The 23,773-nt window shown below is 55.7% G+C and overlaps 3 protein-coding genes across 5 annotated transcripts; all 3 read right to left on the bottom strand.

The window, feature by feature from the left end:
• Positions 1-6,770: 6,770 nt before the first annotated feature.
• RPP25L (ribonuclease P/MRP subunit p25 like) lies at positions 6,771-8,464 on the bottom strand. 3 transcript variants are annotated; one of them, XM_046664588.1, is made up of 2 exons: positions 8,374-8,464; positions 6,771-7,615 (listed from the first exon to the last, which is right to left on the bottom strand). In XM_046664588.1, exon 2 carries the CDS (start codon positions 7,576-7,578, stop codon positions 7,087-7,089), a length of 492 nt encoding a protein of 163 aa, XP_046520544.1. In that variant the 5' UTR covers positions 7,579-7,615; positions 8,374-8,464; the 3' UTR covers positions 6,771-7,086. The 3 variants fall into 3 exon arrangements, with proteins under 3 accessions (XP_046520544.1, XP_046520546.1, XP_046520545.1); XM_046664590.1 differs by having other exon boundaries at positions 8,355-8,377; XM_046664589.1 differs by lacking the exon at positions 8,374-8,464 and adding an exon at positions 7,941-8,329.
• Positions 8,465-9,889: 1,425 nt separating this feature from the next.
• On the bottom strand, positions 9,890-16,178 carry DCTN3 (dynactin subunit 3). The gene is made up of 7 exons (XM_046663628.1): positions 16,038-16,178; positions 14,776-14,860; positions 14,018-14,104; positions 12,344-12,427; positions 11,075-11,133; positions 10,398-10,457; positions 9,890-10,207 (listed from the first exon to the last, which is right to left on the bottom strand). Exons 1-7 carry the CDS (start codon positions 16,131-16,133, stop codon positions 10,118-10,120), a joined length of 561 nt encoding a protein of 186 aa, XP_046519584.1. The 5' UTR covers positions 16,134-16,178; the 3' UTR covers positions 9,890-10,117.
• Positions 16,179-16,804: 626 nt separating this feature from the next.
• Positions 16,805-23,453, bottom strand: ARID3C (AT-rich interaction domain 3C). The gene is made up of 7 exons (XM_046665113.1): positions 23,136-23,453; positions 21,186-21,258; positions 19,218-19,401; positions 18,793-19,082; positions 18,040-18,222; positions 17,718-17,807; positions 16,805-17,259 (listed from the first exon to the last, which is right to left on the bottom strand). Exons 1-7 carry the CDS (start codon positions 23,451-23,453, stop codon positions 17,159-17,161), a joined length of 1,239 nt encoding a protein of 412 aa, XP_046521069.1. The 3' UTR covers positions 16,805-17,158.
• Positions 23,454-23,773: the final 320 nt, after the last annotated feature.

Below are 23,773 nucleotides of genomic sequence, written 5' to 3' on the forward strand. Positions count from 1 at the left end.
GATCCTGTACCAACACTGTAACAGGGGACAGACTTGAAGCAGGATTTTACGTGGAGAGAGTGCCTAGGAATCCTTGAACATGTGGGCAGCTGGGCTGTGGGTGGAGCATCCCATCAGGCAAGGACAGATGTGCAGCTTCCTGTCCGTCCCGTCAGACAGAGATCAGCACTGGGATGAGGGGTTCAGAGAGAAGGATCAGAGCGAAGAGAGGACCTGGGAGAGAAACCAAGAAATAGACACAATCAGGGACAGAGTCAGACACAAAAATAGAGATGCAGAGAAAGAAAGATGTGAGTCAGAGATGCGGAGACAGGGAGATGCAGAAGGAGGGAGAGCCCTGGAATCAAAGACACAGAGACAGAGATAGGGAGAGACATGAAGTCAGAGAGAAACATGGTGTCTCAGAGTCAGAGCAACAGTGACACGGATTCGACAATATACAGACACAGACAGACAGAGAAACTCAGAGACCGGGAGACAGAAAAAACCATGAGAAGGCAGAGAGATGGAGCATAGAGGTGGAGAAGACAGAGAGAGAGACACATGAGACAGAAAGATGAAGAGAGGCAGAGAGATGGAGAGAGAGCCAGGCAAAAGGAGACAAAGACAGAGTGAGGCAGAGAAAGGGATCAAAACAGCAGGAAGGGGAGGTGGCGACAGAGGAGAGTCTCCAGGTCTCCAGTCTCTCCAGCCTGGTCTCCCCAGGGTTTGGGCCCCCCTTGCTATTCTTTGGTTTCCATAGCAACAGGGAGGGCAGCACCAAATTTGCATATACATTTACATCCTTTCTGTCTGCATAATTCAACAGGTTTCTGTGCATATTCATGAGCCTGTGAATGAAGGTGACTCTCCCAATCTCTGCTCCAAACCTGGCTGTGGTGCCCCCTGCTTGCAGTACATGGTCATGGCTCCAGGCCCCACCCCGCAGGGCCTGACCTGTTCCTGCCAGACCCTGCTAACAACATTGCCCCTGCTCCCCAAACACTCGCTTGTACTTTCCTCCCTCCAGACCTTTCTTCAGGTGATGCCCCTCCCCTTGCCGGGTGCTGTCCCTCAGCATCAGTCCTGCCAACAGAACACACGCATGCCTGCATGCACGCACCCGTGCACACACAGACACTCACGTGCACACATGAACTCGGGGAGGGGCATGGCAGGGAGTGATCAGTGCTCGCCCTGGCTCCTGATGGAGGGGGCCCCTCAGTCACACTCCTATCTGAGTGTTTCTGTCAAAGAAAGGAGTACGTGAAAGGATCACATGGAGAGAGGCTGGGGTGTAGGTGGAGCTGAAGGCTGACACACCTACCAACAGAGAGGGACCTAGGACACTGTGGCCTCCACATGGAAACTCAGAGAGACCCTGGCTCCAGCCAGAATAACCAGACATGCTAGGGTACGGGCAAAAGGAGCCTCAGGAACAGAAGGGCTGCTGCGGCTCGAATGGTGGGGAGAGAGTGGGCTGAGAGGGCTTCTCCAGGGCCTGCTCCAGTCATAATTTGGCTTCACCATCTCCCCCTGGATCCCTATTGCAGCCTCCTCACTCCTCTTCCCACCGTGTGTCCCCAAACCACTTTCCACACTGTAGCAGCCAGACCTCTCTCACAAACACCAGTCTGATATTCCACACCACTCCCTCCATAAAGCCTTCCGTGACTCCCCACCACCCTCAAGAAAAAGCCCAAGCTCCCTGGCCAGGCACTCGGGCCCTTCCAGCCTGGCCCCCACCCACCTCCGAGCCTCATTCCTCTCATTCCCTGCCTCGAACATCATGCTCCAGTGACCGTCTGTGCTCTTCTCACCTCTATGCTTTAGCTCATGACTGCACTTTACCCAGAATGTCCTTTCTACTTTGCTGCTAGCTCTTCTTCAAGATTCTACACAGCATCACCTCCTCTTCTTTGAAGCTTTGCCCCTAAAGACTGGACGAAGGGCCCTGCAGTGTTGAAGTCTAATGAACTTCCCTAATCTCTGTACTTATCACACCAATGGTGAAATTATCCATATATGTGGCTATAGCCCTCAGTGGGGCTGGAGGTTCTGAGCCCAGAGACTATATTCGTTACATTGTGGGTGATGATAAGCTGTTTGTTGAATAACTGAGAAGTCACTGAACCCACTGAGGGCCAAATTTCAAGCCTAGGCTATCCTCGGTGTGTCTTGGGGCTCCCGAGGACCTCTGCACAGACCCTGCAAAGGGCAGGGATGGGCTGTCCCTTTGCAAATGCTGCCACCTTGTGGCCAGACTCAGAAGCGCAGCCAAACATCACCTTCCCAGTGCAAGGACAAAAGTGGGAGCCAGAGATGCCCTGGGGAATCAGGCTTGATCCCTAAGCTCCAGGCTGGTGGTGCAAACAAACAGTGGGGAGTGGGAATTGGGGAGTGGGGGGTGGGGAGCTAGGCCCTGAGGAGGGAGCTCTCAGAGCCTAGCACTGGTGTCCTCTGAACACTCCTGATGAGTTCCAAGCAGAGAGAATGGCAAGAGCAAAGGCTCAGAGGCAGAAAATCTCATGGCACGTGGGAAGAGTGAGGTGTTAGGGCGGCCAGAGCCCAGGATCCAAGGGGACCAGGCCAAGATGGACTGAGCCATGGCAGTGACCAAGCAAGGAGGTCCTTTAAGGCCATCCAGTGAATGAATTTGGATCTTGTCCTTTAATCAGGGCATGGGGAGGCTAAGAGAGCAAAATGACAGATCTGAGTGTGGCCACACACATGGAGCCTCAACATTCATTCATCCACTCAGTAAATATCTATCAAGCACCCACTATGTACCAGCAATGCTGAAGATCCTCAGGTGACACCAGTGAGCAGAACAAAGATTCCTGTGCATTCGGAGCTTACATTCTCATCAGGAGACAGACGATAAACAAAAAACATTATTTTCAAGGAATAAATTATGTTTAGAAGGCAAAAAGGAAAAAGCATACATGGGGGAAAAAGGCAGGGTGCGGGAGAGCAGAAGTGCTTGCCTGAAGGTTTAAATGGAGTGGTGAGTAGGCCTTGTTGAGAGGACATTTGAGCAAAGACTTCAAGGAGGGAGGGGGACAGCCGTGCAGGATCTGGCAGAAGAGCATTCTAAACACAGGGAGCAGCCAGTGGCTTGGTTTGGAGGAGAGCTCAGAGGAGAGAGAAGCAGGGAGACCACTAAAGAGACTGCTGCAAGATAATGAGGGGCACAAACCAACAGAGGCTGTGGGAATGGAGAGAGGCCTCGGAAGGAAGCAAAATTGGCAGGACTCGCTGCCTATTGGGATATGGGAGGTACAGAACTCCTCCACCATACTATGTTCTGAAGTCCCCATTTCAAGGCTAACAAGCTCGCCATAGATGCCACCTCTAAGGCAGGTAGTGAGAACGCTCAGCACATTCCGTCCTGCGTGACTGCACTGCCCACCTGACCCTCCTTCCCTCCCCACCAGCCACACACCACTACCCTGCCTGGCCTCTTAATTCCTTAACCTCATCTTTAGTGACTTTTCCTCCAGGCCACCCAGCTATCCACTCTCGTGCCCATGACCAAGTCCTGTTAGTTCCTAAAACTCTCAAACCCACTGACTCCTCCACCTCATCCTCTAGCTGCTGTTAGGGGTTGACTGATGTCCCTCCAAAAAAGATATGTTGAAGTTTACATGTAGTACCTTAACCCCTAGTACTTCAAAATGTGACCTTATTTGTAAATAGGACCTTTACAGAGGTAATCAAGTTAAAATGAGGCCATTAGGCTGGGCCCTAATACAATATGATAGGTGTCCTTCTAAAAAGGACAAATTTGGACACAGAAATGGACACACACAAAGGGAAGATGAAGTGAGGATGAATGACTGGAGTAATGCAAGTAAAAGCCAAGACGGAGCAAAGACTGCTGGCAAACCCAAAGCTAGGAAGAGTCCAGGAAGATTTCAGGGGGAAAATGGCCCTGTTGACACCTTGATTTTGGACTTCTAGTTTCCAAAACTGAGAGATGGTAAATTTCTGTTGTTCTAAGCCACGCAGTTTGTGGTCCTTTGTAAGGGCAGCCCTAGAACCTGATAGAGCTACAATGCCCTGTCCTCATTCTCTCAACTACTCCATCTCACCCCACGCCACCCAAGACATTTTCACGGGCACCTTCGGGCCACTGACCCCCGCCCCTTTCTATCTTCACTTCTTTCCTAAACCCAGCTGGGACCCCTTGGTCCTTCACTACATGTACTTTCTTGCTAGTCTCCCCACTGTTCTTCCATCATTCCAGTGTCTTCACCTCAGTCTGGAAGAATGCGAGTGTTTCCTCTGAGTCCTCACCTGTCCTGTGGGTACTGCTGGAGCTCACACCCTGACTGATGACACTCCAAGTTCATGGTCACCAGCTTCCTCTGGGCTTTAGTGCTGCCTGGTCATCCTCCTGTACCCTCCTAGTTCTCTCTCCCAATTGCAACAACTACCTCACACTTCCTTCCCACCAGCCTCCTCACCTCACGTGCAGCAGCAGAGCTGGAGCCCTGCTTCAAGAGGAGATAGAAGCCTTCGGAACTCTGAACTCCCTCACGTCTCACTTTCACCTCCCCATCCACCTGCATGCTGCCCATCCTTAACTCCTTCCCTCAGGTACGGGGAGTCATCGCTCCTCTTCCCTTCGGGAAGCCCGTACCTCCATGCTTCCGGATCCCATTCCCCTCCACCCCCTCAGCAGTCTCCCCGTATGAGTTAAACAATCTCCTGCACTTTTGATCTCTTTCCCTATTGGCTTCTTCTATCAGCCTACAAACATGCTCAAGTCTCTGCTAATTCACTAAAAATAAGCAAGAAATAACTCTCTCTGTATCCCACATTCCTCTCCAGTTATCACCTCTCTCCTCCCATTCACAATCCAACTTCTTGAAACAGCTGTCTCTGTTTCCCTACCTTTTGTGCCAAGGCATAACCATTTCTAAGGATGATGGAGGCAGAAGCCATACTGCAGTGGACTAAGGAGAAAGTGGGAAGTAGAGAAATTGAATCAGCAATTATATGTAACTTTTATGCTCCTTCCAAATCCTGGTCAGGCTCTCTGACTCTAAAGGCCTCACTCTCTGGCTCCGTTCCTACAATTCCTCCCGCGGGCCCCAGTTGGCCCCTGTAGAGGCCAAGGAGAGAAAACAGCCCAGAATCACTAGCCATCCCTCCATCAGCCTGTGGCCTATTTCCTGCTTCTCTGAGCTGTGGATCCTGTTCTTCCCAAGGGATTTTGTCCCCAGCTCAGTTTCCCTCCGCACTACCCCTGCCATCAACCTGGAGACCCCAGGTGGCACCTTACTGATGAGCTGCCCAATTGGAGCACCTCTTAGGACTCCCAAACTTGTGATGCCACCTTACTGAGTCACTCCTTCAGCACTCCAGGTCACCGTGCTTAGTCCACGTGATCATTCCACCCTGGAAACAGCAGGCTGGATCAGGATGGGACACCCCAAAGCTCCAGGGACCACAACACTCAGAGAGCTATTGACCGTAGAATCTCCACACATGTGGAGATGCTTAGAGAAAAGGCAATACGCAGAAGGTGGGAGGAAGCAAATCCCCCAACTAGTCACAAAGAGAATCAGAAGTCAGGCAGTTGCTGGTAGCAAGACCCAAGGCACTACCACAGCCTCTACGGGTGTTAGATGCTCCAGGAGCCTCTGCATTTGAGAGGCCTGGCTGGGCAGTTGCTGAGACGGTTTCCTCTCTCCTAATATCCCCTGAATCTCCATCACCTTCTCTTTCTCAAGATCTTCCATATCACTCTGGGCAACCTACCTTGGAAGGCAAAGGATGCAGTGTTCAAAGATTTGACCACAGCCTGCTGGTCCTGTGGTCCCTTCATCCCTGCTCTAAGTCCCATTGACGCCTCCAGTCCCTCAACTCCATCCCTCCCAACATCTCGACCCTTCCTGCCCGGACTCAGCCAGACATTACTTCAACACTCTCAAACTGCTGGGCCAACCCTGCCACAATGTGAGGTGAGCCCAGAATTCCTGAAGACTGGACACCCAGGCTACTGGACACATTGGAGAAGACCTCAAAATCCAGTGGGAGCCCCAACTGACTCAGCTTTCCATTGAGTCTACCACTGCCCACAGTCCTGCTCTGGCCCCTGCAGCCCCCTGGCTACCACTGCAATCTTCACCTCTCTCCTCATGCCCCGGACCTGCCCATGGTGAACCTGAGAGTCTAAGGCCAAGGTGAAGCAGAAAAGGAGCAGAAAGGTGTAAAAAGGCAAGGGTGAGACCCGGAGGGGAGATGTGGAATTGAGATTTTTTAAGATAGGAAAAAGCTGCTTGTAAGCTGAGTCATTAATAATGATGGCAATTAACATTTATACAGCACTATATGCGCAGGTGGTATCTAAGAGTCATATGTGAATATTTCTACATTTACTCCTCATAACAACCCTATGAGGTAAGTACTATATCCTGTTTTACGGGAACACTACGGCACAGAGGAGTAACTTGCTAGTAAGTAGCAGAACCAGGATTCAAATCCAGGCAGTCTGGTGCCTGAGACCATGATCTTAACCACTACACTATAAAATATGCTGCAGATGGAGAAAAATGTCTGACCTGGCAGAGTCCGTAAACCAGCCCAAAGCAGGTGGCAGACAGCCACCCAGGGGTCTTGATACAGTCAGGTTACTGCCTGAGGCTTCTTACCATCTCTTGATCCTCCCAGCAGCAGCCTAAGCTGCACCCTTCCTGTCTCCAGCCTGTGAGCTCCTGGGAGCAAGGGCAAGGACTCCCACTCTCTTAATCCCACCTTCGCAAAGCAGGCCGAGCAGAGGCTCATCAGACAAATGGTCAGAACCTTTATTTCATAACCCACTCCCTGGACCTCTGTCAGAAGGCAGATCAGAGGCACCGTAGGTAGAAGGCAGAATGAGCCCTTCTTAAGCAATCCAGACCCGCCAGAGACCCCACACCTGTCACTCTTCATAGCAGTCTCTTTCCACACGCCAGAGGGAAGGGGAAAGAGGACAGAGAGGCCCATTTCTGTGCATTCAAGTCTTGATGGAGATGACGAGCAGTTACAGAGGCTTCTGAGAGAAGGCACAGCCATCCCAGACCTTCAGGCCTGGAGAAGAGCTTGTTCAGCAGGTCCTCAGGAGCGGGTATCTCGAGGCTTTCTTCGGGGTCGGGGGTCACAGGTGGAGCTAGGTGTGGAGCCCAGGCCAGGGGGTGCCCCGGGGGGCTGGTAGCCACACTCATTGGGGTCCAGGGGGTCCCTGCTGAGCAGTACCCACACCGCAGGCACATGACGGCGCACCGTGAGAGGATCTAGACCTGTGTCGGGTGAGGTTGGCACCCAGCTGTCCTCAGTCTGCAGGAAGCGTAGCTTGGTAAGCTGGTGCAGGCCTGGTACCCGCCGCTTGACAATCTCAGCACAGCTGACAGCCTTCCCGGCAGCCCGGCCAGAACCTGAGAACACCACATGCCGGGCGCTGCCGCCCTCCAACCGACCCAGTGCCAGCCCCAGCAAGTTTCGGATTTTGCTGCCATCTCGGACCCGCATCTCCAGGGTATCAGGAGGTAGCTGGGGCATCGGGGAAGGTGCCGGGAGTTCCACAGAGCCAGCTTTCCGGTAGTGCTCCATCCTGCTTACGGCCGGGGGAAGGTCCTCTCGATGCCCGCTGCGGGGAAGCGTGAGGTGAACGCTAGGCAGTGTGCCCCCGGCCATCCCTCCACCCCGGCTCTCCAGGACCCCGCCCTGCGCCTCCTCATCTCAGGTTTCCCAGGAACGGGACCATAGGCCCTCACCCCCAACCTCCCGGGACAGGGGCCATGCCTGCTTCACCCTGGGAACGGGCTGTACCCCATACATCCCTAGTCCTCCGGACAGGGCCCAAACCGTCCCCCCACCCTGGAGTTCCTGAGACACAACCAAATTCCCCAAACACTGGGCCCTCGGGACAGGCCAAGCCCGCTCACCCCAACCTCCCTAAGACTGGGACCGACCTTCCCTTATCTTCGGCTCCTTGGGACAGGGCCCGGGCCCGACCCCAGACTCCCTGAGAACAGGACTGAGCGCTCCTCACCCGGGTCCCCCAAGGACAGAGATAGGGCCCCTCACTTCGTGCCCCCGGAGGACTGAGCCAAGCCCCTGAGCCCCACGCGCCCGAGACGGCCAAGAGCCCTCCACCAAATGCTCCTCCAACACAGAACCGGCCCCTCCCCCGACTCGGGATCACAGGACCCGGAGATTCCCAGGTCGATCCCCCCAACCCAGGTCACTCGGAAGCACGGGGGTGGACGCTCGCTCGACGCGGGGGCGGCTTGGGCTACTCCCGGTGTCGGACCCACCGCCACCGGCCGCCCGCAGCAGCAGGGAGCCGGCCCCGCCTCTGCGCCCCCTGCCCCCGGCGCCCCTACCCCCGGCTCCGGCTCTCACCGCGCGGCCCCGCACGCCTTGAGCTCGGCCTGGAGGCAAGATGGCGCGCGGGCCGGGAGCGCGCCGAAGCCGCGGGGCCGCGCGCGCCGGGCGGGGCGGGGCCTGAGGGCCGTGGGGCGGGGCCACCGCGGGAAAACAGGCCGGCCGGCGACCGGCGACCCTGCGCACACGCGCGGTCCGCGGTTACGCCCGGCGAGGGGCGCCCTGCTGGGCGGAGAGGAGCGGCCGTCGGCGGGGTCCCGCGTCCGGAGGGCGGGGAGGGTTTGGCCGTTAGAAGGTGGCAGGGCTGGCGTTGCCGGCTGAGCACGCCGCAGTCACAACGGCTAGGCGGCGGGGTTCGCTCTGGACCGGGGCGAGAGGTTCCGCTGGAGGGGCTGCTGCTGCGCGACGAGAGCCTGGTCACCGAATTGTCAGCTTCGACCTCATCCTGTGGGCACTGGCCAGCCACGAGGGGGCGGGGGGGGGGGTCTTTCATCAGGGGCCAAACCAGTCCTACGCACTGCTCTCTGGCTGCAGTAGGGGGTGGCGACATCGGGCCACAAGCCCTGGTGCCTCCAGGCCACAGGGTCCCAGGCGCGTGCCCACGGAGACGCGTACGGTGCCCGGCGTATAACAGGCCCTCAAATATCTGTTAAATGACTTGTTGAAAGAATGAACCAGAGAAGTGGCAGTGGGAATGGAGAAAAGTAGATTAAGTTGGGAGATATTAGGAGGTAGGTTCGGTAAGGAGTTGGCGACTGTTCAGACGGAGAAGGAGGGAAGAGTCTGGGATGACTCCCGGTTTCAGACTTCGTTCGGACATGCCGAGTTTAAGACGCCGGAGACTGCGCAGGTCGTGTGGCCGGCAGGCCGTTGGAAAGGGACCAGGAGCCACAGCACCCGGAGACCACAAGGGGGCAGCAAACACCTGGTAGAGTGAGGTGTCAATCTCTCCGCTTTCTCTTCGTGCTCCCTCCCCTTCCCAACGGGGGCCGCCGCCGGGGCCAACCCCAAACCCCTGCGTCCAAACCTCTTCTGGGCTCCCCTTCTCGGTTTAGGGCACCAAGGGAGAAACTTCAAGGCTCCTCTCTACCTTTGCACATGCGGCTCCCTTGGCTCTCAAAGACCCTGCATATCACCCTTCAGGGCTGCCTCCCCATCCCTTTTTCTTCTGTGCTCCAGCGGACACTGTGCCCACCTGGTGGAACTGCCCTTTTCCTTGACTGTCTCCCTGGCTAGCCTGTGCAGAGCAGGGATAAAGTGGCCCCTCCCTGCGTCCTCCCCACCTGGCATGGCATCTGACATTTAGAGGGTACTTGGTAAATATGGAACAAATGGATACATACCCGAATGTTCCACTCACATCAGTCAAATGAGCGCATTCATCCTGAGAGCACTACACTTCCCAGAAAGCCAGACCAGGATGAGTAGTACAGCTCCTGGTCCAACCACTACGAAGGTTGACAACTCCGCCCTCTACCACCCCTCCCGGACCCCCATCCCGATCTGAGCCCAGGAAGCCAGCACACTCTTCCAGTGATCTCTACAGTTTATTATCACTGGAATAGGACACTGATGAGGGGAGGGGGTGCAAATAGCAAGTCTCAAGTAGCCAGACCTCTGACCTCAGAACCCCACCTGAGTGCAGACAGCTAGGCCACGAATCCAATAAATACAGCGCTGCCTCTGCCCTGTTACAAGAGCAGGTTGACACAGGGCCCTGGAGCCTGGCTGCCCTGGCCCACCCTGGGATGGAGAGCAGTCATCACTCCTCTGCGGGCTTCACTTGCTTGGCGGCCTCTAGCTGGCAAAGTAGCTCATCCCACTGCACGAACTGCTTGGAGAGAAGCATTGTCTGGTCATAGGTCAAGGTGAGAACAGGAGTCTGAGGGAGTGGAGAGATTTTGCATCTACCAAAAGGGTATGGGAGCAGGTAGGTGAAAGACAGGCTGGTTGGGATGGGATGAGAGACAGAGCTAGGGATGGAGCAAGAAGATAGGGCTTTGGACAGCACTCCTCCAGGCCCAGCTGAGCAGAAAGGATACAGTCTTGTTATACTCCTCCAGAAGAGCCTTGGACTCCTCAGTGACCTCCACACACTGATCCTGTGGGGCCAAGGTATGGCAGAGAAAGGAGTTGGACAAAGCCCCCACCACTTCCCACTAACCTTCCTGCCTTATCAGGGACCCTCACTCCCCAAAGAGCCCAGAAAAGGTGATGTTTTACCCCAGAGACAAAAGGAGCAAATATCTAAAGGGGCACTTTCAGGTTCCAGGATAGGTACCCCAACAGCAGTCCTAAGGCTGATGAAGGGGGAGTGGACCACACATTTAAGGAAACATTCCTGCTAGTATATGTCTCCTCCTCCCCGTCCCCTATTTCTGAACGTTCTTTGAACTTTACACGAGGGCCTGGGAATAGTGAAAAGACAGCTCCTCTACCCACAGTCAAGGACACACAATCCACAGGAATTCTTGGGTGCCTCCTGACGTCAACCTTCTGGTGTCTCAGAATAGCCCTACCAGGATCCTGGATCCTGGGAGACCTGGATGTGGCCCTAGGGAAGTCCTTTCCCCTTGTAAGGCAGATGGAAGGTAAAGGATTAACCCCCCAAGTTTCCCCTGGAGCTGACATCAGGGGAGCCTGAGGCTGCTTCCCCAGGTGGCAGTGGTGTGGACTAGGAACCTCACCACCTCCCTTCCAGTCCTCTCCCCTCCCAAACCTGCTGCTGGATGTGGATCTGGGCCAAGCGCTGCAGGCGGGCGGCATGCTCAGGAACGGCTGTAAAACACAACGCACACTGCCCGATGAAGCTGTGCCTTCCCCCGGGACTGCTCAATAGTCTATTAGGTCTTCGGCAGGATTAGAGTATTGAGTGGAGAAGCTAAACGAACGCTAGGCTTCATCGACCGCTGCAGCTGGAGGTGGTGGTGGGGCTCCCTGCCCACCCTAGTCTTACTCTAGGACCCAAAGGGGAGGGGAACATACAGGCCCCTAGGAGAAGACAGAACCTTGGGGTCCCCAGAGTTGCCCCGTACCTCCACCTCAGTGCTGTCAGCAAGGCCAGGTAAAGAGAGCTTTGCCTATCTTGGGATCTGTCCCTTTGCTCCCAGCCCAGCGGGACCAGGTCTGCCTGGCCTAGGGAACAGGAAGCCTGGAGGTGGGCTGAGGATGAATGCCAGGTCCTTAAGCAGGCCACCTGGAACCCAACACCCAGAGTCTCAGCCACCATGCTGGGCCCACAGCTTAAGGCTGTCAGATGCTTAGCAGGTAGCTGACCAAGGCTAGGGACGGGGAGCTGGGAAAAATACCTCCAGAGCCAGACAAGATGGATATCTGGATTCAATTAAAGCCACTGTCTGCTCATCAAAACCCAGTTCCAGGGGCTGCTCCCAGCAGTGTGGCAGGAAGAATCACACACACTCACACACCAGCAGGGACTCTTTCAGTAGAATCTGGGCTCTGCAGCACCCTGAAGGACAGATGCTAAGGGCTGGGGTGGAAGGCAGAAGGAATCCCCAGGGGCCAGCCCCGCAGCCAAGTGGTTAAGTTCCCGCGCTCTGCTTCGGCGGCCCAGGGTTTCGCTGGTTTGAATCCTGGGCGCAGACATGGCACCACTCATCAAGCCATGCTGAGGCGGCATCCCACACGCCACAACTAGAAGGACCCACAACTAAAAATACACAACTATGTACCAGGGAGCTTTGGGAGAAAAAGGAAAAATAAAATCTTTTAAAAAAAAGAAGGAATCCCCAGAGTTAGGGGCTGCTGGGCTCACACTAGTGTCCTTAGGCCCGAACTGCCTGAGGTTCTGAAATTGAGCTCTCCACCCTGGCAATTTTAACCCCAATGCAGGTGGCAGGTCCCCCCAGGGTGAGGGTAAAGACAAGGAGCAGACCTAGCCCAAGCCTCAGGAACCTGAGGCACAGGGACGTCCTGCCCATCCCCCACGTCCCCAGGCAGAGCAGTGCAGCTACAGCCCAAGAGGTACCTTTGATGTGAGCGCTGTCCAGCATGGGCACCAAAGCCTCCACCTGCTCCAGGAGTGCGACCTGGGAGAGGATGAACTGCTCCTCTGCGGCATAAACAGACAAGATAGGGGCAATGAGGCAAGCCTGGGCGCTGCCAACCCCATGCAAGGGGCTGAGGACCCGGCAGGGGAGATGGCTGGGTCCTGGAGCTTGGGGCAGCTACTCTGCCCACTGCCCCCTTCTCTAGGTGCACGTTCCCCCATTCTGCCCCCACCTCTCCTGGATGCCTTTAGTCTGACCCATCTTGAGCCCAAGGAGCCTCTAAGTTTCTCCAAATCCCACCCTTCTCCAAGTTTTAACTCTAAGGCCTCTTCCTCTAGCCTCTTATCAACAAACTCAGTGAGCTGCTCCTGGGTCATAGGAAACAAAGTACTTCAGACTTGGGTCCCTACACTCGAGGGCTCCCAGGGAGGTCTGAAAGAGAAGACATGTGGCAGACTAGCAGGCAGGTTCTGCTCAGTGGCTCTGAGAGGTACAGGCAATACAAGCTCCTGGAGAGCTAGGACAGTAACAGGAGAGTCCAGCGAGGAGAGCAGGAGTGAGGCTGGGCCCTGCACAGGGGATTTCAATGGTTGCAAAGAGTGGGAAGGGTGCTGAAGAAGGGAGGACTGTTAGGTCAAACGTTTGGAGGCAAGAATGCTTGTCAATTAGAAGAGGAAAAAGAATTCAACTGGCTGAACTGGAGCAAGGAGAGTACAGGAAACAGAGCTGGATGGGAGGGTAGATCTGGCAGACTGTAGAAAGCCTGAAGGGCAGACTAAGGAATTAGGACCTCATCCTTGCAAGGAGACAGAGAGAGACACTGAGGTTCTAAAGCAGACAAAGTAGCATGTTGGAAATGCTTTGGGAAGATGATACTAGACCACATGTAAGAAGGGAAAGACTAGGGTCAAGAAGAGGAATTAGGAGACTACAACTGCTCACACGTGAGAGGATGAACACTGAGGCCATGGCAACAGGGAGGGCGGAGAGGCTAGACTCAAGAGTCAGTGCAGGAGAAGATCTGAACTTGGGTGCCTGAGCCACCACAATGGCTCACAGACGTCCTGGTTCATCATTGTAAACCTCACACCTAGGAGAGTCTGGATCACAGCAGATGATCAGTAAATATCTTTGAATGAATGAACAAATCCAGGTGTTTGGCAAACCCTACCTCGTGGAGTGGCTGACTAACTGATTAGCAGACATCACTAAGACAACAGTTCCTGCCTAGAACTCTGAAACCCCAGAGCTTTCTCACATGAAAGAAAGATGTTGAAACTCATGCCAATATTCTCACCTGTCCCAAATGCAATGCTGTCTGCCCTCGCCCTTTCCTAGACGCTTCTGTCTAGTAAGCGGAAGAGAGGAAGTTTCTGAAGGAAAATCCTAGAGGCAAAACACTGATAGAACATTGGAGCAGCCTGCATTGTCGCTGGCACCATGGCCTGCAGCTGGCATAAGTATATTGCACCCAATGCTTGCTAGAGGACCACAGGACCACCTCAAGCCTCAGCCCAGAGCCAGGCCAGAATTCCAGAGAGCAGCTTCTAGGGCTGTATCCATGAGAGGACTGACAGAGAGGCCATCTCTGTCCCCAGCTTCCCCCACAATCCACATCCCCAGATGCATGTGCACACATTGTCCAGCACTACCTGCTAAGATGAACTGCAGCTTAGAGGCATCGGGCATGGCAATGCGGTCAATGTACTCAGGATCCAAGTATTTGATCAGGTCTTCAACTAGAAAAGTAGCAAGATGGAAAATGGAATAGTGTTGGGGAGTGGGGATTGTCTTGTGAAGGACATTAGGGGAGTGATCAACTTTGGGGAGAGCCTTGAGTGAGGAGCCGACACCCACAGTGTCCTTCAGCAGGCCCCCAACCTTATTTCCCTGTCTCTCCCCTCTGATCACCTGTTAGCTGACCTCAAACTTTAAAGCTGGGAACACACTTGCCTCCACCACCCCGGGAGTCCTCAGCATTCCCAGTGACCTATCTTCACCAGGGGTGAAGGGACACCTGCCCCTCAGTGTCACCAAGACAAGCCAGAGCTTTATCTGATTTCTAGTTACTGAGTAGGGTGCTAGCTCTGACAAAATACAATAGGCATGGCTGAGCCAAGGCTGGGTGGGGCTCTCAGTGCCTAATTTCTTTCCCACCTATAAACCTTGCCTGTGGAAATCCCATACCCCTCCTCCCTCCATCAAGGAGATCTTTCAGGCAGAGCTCTTATCCCATAACTTAGGACACTGTCATGGGCTTGGAGTTTAATCACAAAGTAGAAATCACACCCCAATTCACACTATTAGAGGGAAATGTCTTCACATTCTATCCCCAAAGGGCCAGGGCCAGGTCCCAGGAAGCATAGGCATGGAAGGAGGGCAGGCAGGCCCCCCCCACGGAAGCACTTACTCTTTTTGTACAGAATCTTCACCCTCTCCCTCTTGCTAGCGATGTTCCCCAAAGCCACCTGCACCTTGACCAAGCCATCAGCCACCTGTAAGGGAAGTGGAAGTTAATTCCAAGATTCACCTCCTGGCTCAAGGCTTGGAAGAGGTAAAGAACCCTCATTCCCTCAGACTCTCAAACCGCCTTGTCCCAGCACTCTAGGTTGGTCCCCTTCTCTTGTACTAAAGGAGATGCAACACTACCTTCCAGAGAACCTCAGTGTGAAGGGGGAGATAATCATGTACTCCTTGGGGAGCTTCAAGTCTGACTGGGGAGGTAATGAACTATGTTAGAGTTTAGGGGGCACTAGCACATACTATATATTCCCTGGTTCCTACCTCTCTGGCTGAACCTACCTAGGCTTTAAGAGTAGAGGGTGAGGAATGCTAATATTCAAGGGTCAAATATGTGGGCAGGCAAATAAGACGGAGCAGCAGCAGCAGCCAGAGAGGTAGAGGAAAACCAGGAGGGTTAGTGTCACAGCTGTCAAAGGGAGGGAACGTTTGGAGAAGTCAGTTCTCAAATAGGGCACAACCTGCTGGTGACAACTAATTCCACAAGAAGTCTACAAACAGACATCATCCTCTCTGATGCACTCAACTCCAGGATATGCCTGACACGCCACGTTCAGGAAAACATCTTCCCATAGTAAAAAAAGGGATCTGGGGGCAACTGAACTTCACAGTTGTCAAAACTCAGTGACTGGTGTGAAGGAGAGCCGGTCCATATCTGAACATTCAGTACTCAACCTCTTCCCCTCCTAATCCGGGCCCTCTCAGACCTCATCTCTCACCCGCTGAAGCCTTCCTCAGCCACCTCTGCTCTGCCTCCTCGGGGGTTCCATGGACCTCTCTCTGCACAGTTCATTTAGCGATGAATTGCGCAGGGCTGCGTGACGGCCCTTCCGTCGTGGACTTCAGCTCTTACTGAAACTCTCGTTAGTTTCTCGAGTCTGTCAGGTCTCCCCAACTAGCTCGCGAGGGCAGGGGCGCAGCCTCGGCCACAGTTCACACTGAGCCCATCTCAAGTGGACCTAATAACCTGCAGCGCCCTCCATGGAAAGGACCTCGAGGGTCCGATGTGCTCGGGAGGTCTCGGATCTTTGTTATTTCCGAGGCCGGGCTGCGGGCGACGGGACAGGAGCGGTGGCACCCAGTCCTAGGACCAGGCCGGGAGACGGCTCTTGCTCTGCCCCAGAAGGGACTACTGGACCCCAGATCGCTCACCTTCCGCGAGCCGCGCAACCCGCCTGGCCCGTACACCCAGCGCTCCAGCTCCTCCACACGGGCCTGGAGCCGCTGCACATCGGTCACTGCCGCCATAGCCACCGCCGCCCTGCCTCGGCCCGAGCACAGCCAGGGGGCGGGACGTCCGTCCTCAGAAAGAAGGCTGGCCAATCCGAGCGCAAGGGAGCCCCTCTATACAGGAAGTGACGTCACGACTCAGGTCTTCTGTGCCGGAAGTGATCCGCAATTGTCTGGTTACCTAGGCAATGGGTACCTGTCAGGCACTACCGTAGTTTTTAGCTCCTGCTTGTCAGGACAAACTTTGCCTTTCTTCTTCTAATTTCAGGGTACCAAAAAGGCTTCCCCACCCCATTCCCCGAGGTCGCACATATAAATACACTCATTATGACAAGATTGGTCTGCTCCCATAGATCAGTAAGAGGCCCTATGAGATACCATAATCTTCTGGAGTCTTCTAAGGTTCAAGTGATTAAGTGTCTTGCCCAAGGCCACCCCGCACTATATGGGAGAATCGGGATTTGAACTCAGGCAGTCTGATTCATGAGACCCAGCTCTTCTACTCTCAGAGACCTTTGCTATTCTGTCTTCCCCTCTGAGAACTCCCGGCCCAATGCAGCAGTGTACACCACATAATTCCTCCCCAAACCCCAGACCCAAACAAGGAGAGGAGGCACTGGAAAGGGAGGGACTGCAGCTTTATTATCCATATGTGACCCAAGGGACATATCCTTCACAACACCCCAACCCAACCCTCCACCTGGCTCCTGGAGAGAAGCAGGTCTGACTCGAAGAGATAGGGTCCTAGAGATGACAATGACACAGGGGGGCACATGAGGACATGATGGAGGTTACTGGGGGCAGAACCCTTTGGTAGATGCTGCTGGAGTTGGCCAGGGAGGAGGTGCCCTCCCTTTATAATGAGGTAGATGTAACATCAAAAGAAAACTCTTTGGCTTCAAGTCTATGTGGCATGGGGGGGGGGGAGTGGTCACCTCCCAGGGCTGGGTCCTAGAGTGGGCACCCTGGAAGAATCAAGGTGTGGGGGTGTCTCTTTCCCCCTCAGCAATGGGGCTGGAAATCTTAATTCCAAGCGGGAGCTCTCAGGGTGAGGCACTGGAAGGGGCCCCTGTAGGGGGTGGGGGTGCAGGGTTGGTTGGGCCCTGGGAAGCTGGCACAGGCTGGCGGCGGGCAAAGAGGATGCCTGGCAAAGGGATGAGGAGATGGTAGAGGGCAAACACAAGCAGGAGGGGGTTAGGGCACAGAAACAGAAGAGGGAAACAAAAGTCAGTGTCCTGATCACTAGAACATACCCCTGCCACAAACCAGTGAGGACAAGCCCCTTGGCTTGTTAGAGTTAGAGACTCCTATGCCAATATAGAAACCCTTGAACAGGTAAACAAGAGATATTTACACTGATACATAGGCCCATGACGAGGTGGACATCCCATGGTACCCATGCCAGAGAGGTCATGCCTTAGACCCCATGCCATGTAGACACCCCTTTAACCCATGCCAGTGTAGCAATCCCCTGAACCCCATGTTACCCATGCAAGTTTGGCTATCCCTGAACCTCATGCTAGGAGAGAAAGTCTAAAATCCCCATGCCAGTGTAAATACCCCTGACCTCATGCCAGTGTAGACAGCCTGCAGTACCCATACCAGTGTAGACCACCCCGTTGATCTCTAGGGCCATGTTGATACTGCTGATACCACTGCCTGCCAGATTAAGAGGCCCATCCAGCCGCTCTTCTGTCCAGGAGAGGGCAGGGGAGTCAAATTTTGGGGAATAAGACTTCAAACTTACCAGCTCCCGCGCCCATTGCTGTAGACAGCCCCCATTGCACTTCAGCCCCACACCGGTAATTACACAGTTGTCTGTTGAGAGAGCTATCTGTGCCATCTCCAACACTTATCAGGTAATGGGTGTATCCTCCCTCAGTGCACAGGCCCAAAGCCCTTACAGCAACAAGCTCCTCCTCACCCCTCAGGGGAACCTTGCCACGGGGCAGGAAACTGGGGGGTGCGCCAGGTCGAGGTGGGTCCATGGGCCCCATCAGAACAGCCCTCTTCTCTGGGGGCTCCTCTGGTGCCAACTTCTCCCGTGCAGGTCCCAAGGCCAGGCCCACAGGCAGTGCCAGTCGAGGGGTTGGGATTCCACTCTCCTCTGGAAGAACAGGTCATTCAGCTCCCCTGGCCCAAGCAGCTCCATCTCTGCATTTTGTTCTCTCCCCAGGCTTGGGACCAAGGGAGGTCACCCAAGCTCAAGCTTGAAGTTCAAGCTCCCCTTCCAACCAGAGTCTCAGCCTAGAGGCTCTGAAGCTGGAGAGCCCAAAGGGCCAATATATATGTCTAGGTTGGTCCAAGACAAGTGGGGGGAATTTCCTTGCTCTTGGTCGTTAAATAATTCAGGTCACAGGAGGCACAGACCACATGCAAATGGAAGCACTGGTTGGAGAGGTGTGGAATGGAGCTGCTCTGGATAAAGGACCTTTTCCTTAGCTTCAATCCCACACCGCAGTAACCTGTACCCCAGAGCCCTCAAGGCTCCATTGACCCCAAACCTCAGGACCCCTTAACATTAGCGTGCACCAAACCTCAATGCCCTGTCAGTCCTTACTACCCTATACCTCAACGCCTCCCAGACCTCAGAGTCCCCACATTTGTAAAGTTCCTTATATCTCGGCGCCCCCTAGGTCTCAGAGACCCCCAAATCCCAGCCCCTCGCCCCCGACACCTTTCTTAACGGGACTCGGGCTCAGCTGCGCGCAGGCGTGAGCCGGCAGGCCGGAGGCGGAGCCCTGGGCGGGGCGGGGGCCGGGCGGGGGCGCGGGCGGGGCCGAACCGGGACCCGAGGCGGGGCCCAGAGAGCCCCGAGGGGGCGGTCCGGCCAAGCCGAAGAGCGGGGCGGCGGTGTAAGCCTGCCGGCGGCCCTCGCGCCTGTTGCTGTCGATGGCGGCCTGGAGCTCCCCCGGAGAGCTAAGCGCCCGCGTCTCGCACTCGTACGGGTACAGGTACTTCATGTACCTACGGACGGACGGGGGCGGGCGGCTGGGCCCAGCTGATCCAGCCCCGCGCCCCGCCGCCCGCCCCGGGCGCTCCGAGGTGCACCCCCCGCCTCCGCCCGGCGCCGCGCCCCCTCCCGCGCGCGCCCGGCCTCACTGGGTGCGCAGAGTGAAGGCGGCCGAGGTGATGGTGGTGGGCAGGCTGAGGCCACGCGTGACCTCCCGCCACACCTTGCGGTTGATGACTTCCACCAGGCCGCCCTTGGCCGTCACCAGGCGGAACAGCGCGTACAGGTCCAGCACCTGCTTCGCCATGATGGGCACGCGGTTCACCGGCGTCCCTGGTGGGGGCGGATAGAGAGTCAGGGCACTAGAATGAGACCCTGTCTTGCGGGCATCCTTGGGGACTGAAGGAGTCGCTGCCTAGACGACGCTCGAGTACAGGGCGGGACCCTGAGTTCAGGGTGGGACCCTCGCTCGAAAAAGGAGGGGAAGAGGGAGGAATGGGGAGGTGGGATTCCAGGTAGACCCCACAGAGCCCCAGACCTCCACTGTAGCAGGAAGGACAGGAGGCTGGACCAGGGGTGGGCAAACTTTCTCTGTAACAGGCCAGATGGTAAATGGTTTAGACTCTGCGGGCCAGTCTCTTGTCATTGTAGCCCGAAAGCAGCTATCGAGGAATTTAAAGGAATGGGCGCGGCTGTGTTCCAATAAAACTTTATTTACAGACTCTGAAATTCGAATTTCACAAGTCCGGAAATGTTCGTCTTTTAATTTTTTCCACTATTTAGAAATGTAAAACCATTCTTTTCTCGCAGGCGACTAGATGTAGCCCGCAGGCTTTAGTTTGCCGACCCCTGGGTAGACTGTGGGAAGGACTTCCCGACAGTGCTGCAGGGCGGACTCCTCTAAGCAGCTGCCCGGGTGGCTGCCCGAGGCCGGCACGGCGGTGAGAGAAGCCGCAGCCCCGGTCTCGGCTGGCCAACTCCGCAGCCCGCGCCGCCCCCGCCGGCCAGTCCTGACAAAGGGGCCTGTCTGCGCTGAGCGATGGGCCCCAGTTAATTCCTTACCGATCCCGTCCCCTTCCGCCGCCGCCTTTGGACCCGAACAATTAGCTGCGGCCTGATTAATGGGGGGAAATTATCGGCCCCGCGGGACCCCTCCCCCCGCAGAGGGAGCGGAGGGAGGCAGAGGTGGGGGTGGGGGGAGATTGCTGGGATCCGCTCAGACCACCTACCCCCCCCCCCCCCCCCCCCCCCCCCCGGGGGAGGGGGGGACTCGAGGAAGGGGCAGGGAAGGGACACTGGGACCAGAATGACTGGGCCTCTCTGGGGAGCAAAGGACCTGGGGCCCCACGGAGGGTCCCCGGTTAGGAAGGGACTGGAAGGAGTGCCGGGCCTGGGGTGGGGGCCCCGGGGGACTTTGGCCAGCAGCTGCACTAAGGAGGGGAGCAGTGCAGCCAGTTAATTAGCGGCTTATCAGGCCGCGCTCCGAGTGAGTTAATTAGCTTTGTAGAGAGAGATAATGAGTCAGTCTTTGGACCCATGAATCTGGGGAGAAGCCTAAGTGATGGACTGCGCCCACCCTGATCCCCTCCTGGACCCTTCTTGCCTTCTCTTCTAGCTCTGAGCTTCCTGGAAAGGAATTCTTCCTCCTCCACAGCCCCAACCCACATGGTCCCCAATCTACCCCTTGAGAAGTCCTTCCTTCAGTCTAATCCCAGTTCTTCCTGCTGTAGAGCACATTGGGTGTCCCGTTCCTGAAGCAAGGGGAAACTGAGGAGAGACAAGGCTGCAGGAAAGGCCAGTGAAAGAGGGCCAAGGCCATCCCAGCCTCCCAGTCCTGGGAACTCCTCCCACCCCAGGCCAGCCCCCAACCAGGTCCCCCTCCCACCCTCCCAATTGATCTCATACTCATTAACCTGCCAGTGGGCTGGCCACTAATTAATCCCTGAGTGGAGGAGGGGGGCAGGGTCAGAGGTTAAAGATGCTTTTGAGGGCCCACAGGATAGGTGCTGCCAAACTCAGGCCTCTGCAGAGACGACCCAACCTGGGGACTGAACCCTGGGGTCTCTCTTCCTCAAACCTGGTAAGTGGGGGTCCTTCCCTTACATCACCTCACTCACCCCTCTTCTGCATGAAGCTAAACAGGTCATCCAGAAATTCCTTCCTCTTGGGGTCTGCATCGAGCTCGTACAGCTGGGGAAGGACTGAGGTCATTTTCCAGCTCTGCTGATCCCTGCCTCCCCCTGGGACCCCAGCTCAGGTTGTCCCCTGAATAAGGGTCCCCAGCTAATGGGGTAAGTAGGGTCTGAACTATGGACTCCCTGGCATTAGACTCTCTCCCCCGGGGGCAGGTAGGGGCACTTCTTTCTAATAGATACAGAGACCACCCTCCACTGGCCAGTGGTGCCCTGGGCAGCTCAAACCACCCATCTGGGGAGGAGGGGAAGGGAGGAAGCTGTGGAGGCTCAGCCTGCCCTCCAGGGCATGCACAGAGCCCCAGGGAGGAAGACAGGCTGGGGTTCTGTTCCACACGGAGGAAACAGACAGACCCATCTCAGGCCCTCATTTGCTCTTGTTCATTCCTGCAAGGGCTTCTTGCTGTTCACATCTCATCTCTGTGTGCCAGGGGTGGGGAGGAAGGGCCAAGATGCCTCTAATGCATCCCTCAGGCAGGGCAGATGCACATAAGCACTTGGATTGAATCCTGGGACACCCCTCAGTCCACCTTCTGGTCTGATCTCCTTCCAGGGACAGTGATCTGCCCACTACAGAAACTGCCACAGAGGCAATGGCCCTGTACCACCCAGCATCTGTGGGGTCAGGACTTGAAAGGCCCAGAGGTCATCCCACCCATGCCCAGTCACCTGGAGCCCCACCTCCAGTATCACCTCCCAAATACCACCCAGGAGGAACAATCCTTAGAGTAACAGAGTCATTTACCCAGAGTAACAGTTCCTGAGTAACACCCATAGGTAACACTCCATCCCCCAGTAAAAACTCTCAGAGGGAAAAAACACCCATGAGTAAAAAACCCCAAAGATCTACCTTTAAAGCTACACTCCCACAAGAACTGAGCCCTAAGTCTTAGATGGATACCTGCAAATAACACACACTCTCCAAGTAATAATCCCCAGAATTATACCCAGGAGAAACACTGGCTAGAGCCACATATCCAGAGTAACAGAGCCCTGAGTAACACTCCCAGTTTTACACTAATGCCACAGAGTGTTAGCCACAGATTAACACTTCTGGAAAATACCCAAGACCAACACCCTACGAGTAACACCACCAGAATAGCACACCTAGAGTCACAGGCCTGGGTAATACTGTCATAGTGACAGCCTGGAGTAGTGCCTTAGAATAACATCCAGATGGGCTCCGCAGGGAGGAAGAACCTCAAATTAAAGCCCTATGAATAAGATCTCGTCATTCTCAAGTGTACCAGGGCCCTTTAGTCACACTGCGGCTGGAGTGGCCATCACAGGCTGGGAACTGTCACCCAGGGAACTCAGGCCAGGGAGAGGATTTGGATGGGGGGAGTGTGACAGGGAAGAGAAGAAGGGGGGGGGGTCAGCTTGCCAAACGAGTGGCAACCTCCATTCTGCTCCCAAAGATAGAAGCAGGCAGCCCAGGACACCCCCACTGGTTGCTGGAATATGACCTTGTGACTTGATGTGTGAGAAGGTAGGGTAGGATGGTGCTGGCCCTGGAATCCCCAGTCCCCAGATCCTCCTCCCACAAAAGAATTCTTGAAGGCTCCTACACCCCTCCCACTTTCCCTTCCAGCTCCCCGGGAGCCTCCAGTCTTTGGGCCTCCACGTTTCTGGGTGGCTCCCGCACCTCTAGTGTGGGCCTATGCAGTTTATTCCATGCCTCTGGGTGTCTGTCTCTCCCTCCTTGTCACTATCTATCCTTTGGTCTCTTCCCCCTGTCTCTCTGCAGGTCTCTGTGTCTCTGTCTTTCCATCCTGCAGAGGGCAGTGGGGGTGGGGGAGCTACTAATCTCCTGGCTCTGCTTTTGCCCAGAGAGGAGGGGTGGGGCGGGAGGGCCTGACATTGAGGTGGTCCCACCTGCTTGAACTGTTCTTCGTAGGTCCACTCATGGGGATGAGGTCCAGGTGGCTGGCTGGAAGGTGAGCTGGGGTCCTGGGTCCCTGGACGGCTCTCCTTGGCTGCCTCCTCCTCTGTCCCAGCTTCCTCCCCCTCCTCATCCTCTTCCGCGTCCTCCTCTTCCTCAGCCCCAACCTCCCTCAAGGCCCCCTCAGGGGCCTGCAGGGTCCGGGGACCAGGCAAGGGAGCCGGAGGAGGAGGTGGTGGTGGGTGTGGAGGGGCCAATGGCCCCACCCCCTGGGCCAGTCGGGCTGCCTGCTGCCTCTGCAGGGCCTCCATTACGGCTTCCAGGCGCAGTCCCCCGGCTGGTGGGGGGGGCTGGCACCAGGCGGGGCCCTGAGGAAAGGGCCGCCTGTGGGGGAGGGAATGATGGGTGTTGGGCCCTGCTGCCCCCAAAACCCCCAACACAAGGGGAGGTGGTCATGGATTCAGGGAAGAGCAGAGGGGCCCTAAGGAAAAAGGCAGAAAGAGAGCTTTCCCAGAAATCGACAGAGACAGAGAGGTAGAAGGAGCAGGAAAGAGAGAGACCAGACTCAAAGAGACAGAAATGGGCATTGGCCGAGGACAGGTAGAGACTGAGCGGATCAAAAAGGGTGACA

This window comes from Equus quagga, chromosome 6 (genome assembly GCF_021613505.1).
Source record: "Equus quagga isolate Etosha38 chromosome 6, UCLA_HA_Equagga_1.0, whole genome shotgun sequence".
In the NCBI taxonomy this organism is placed as follows: domain Eukaryota; kingdom Metazoa; phylum Chordata; class Mammalia; order Perissodactyla; family Equidae; genus Equus; species Equus quagga.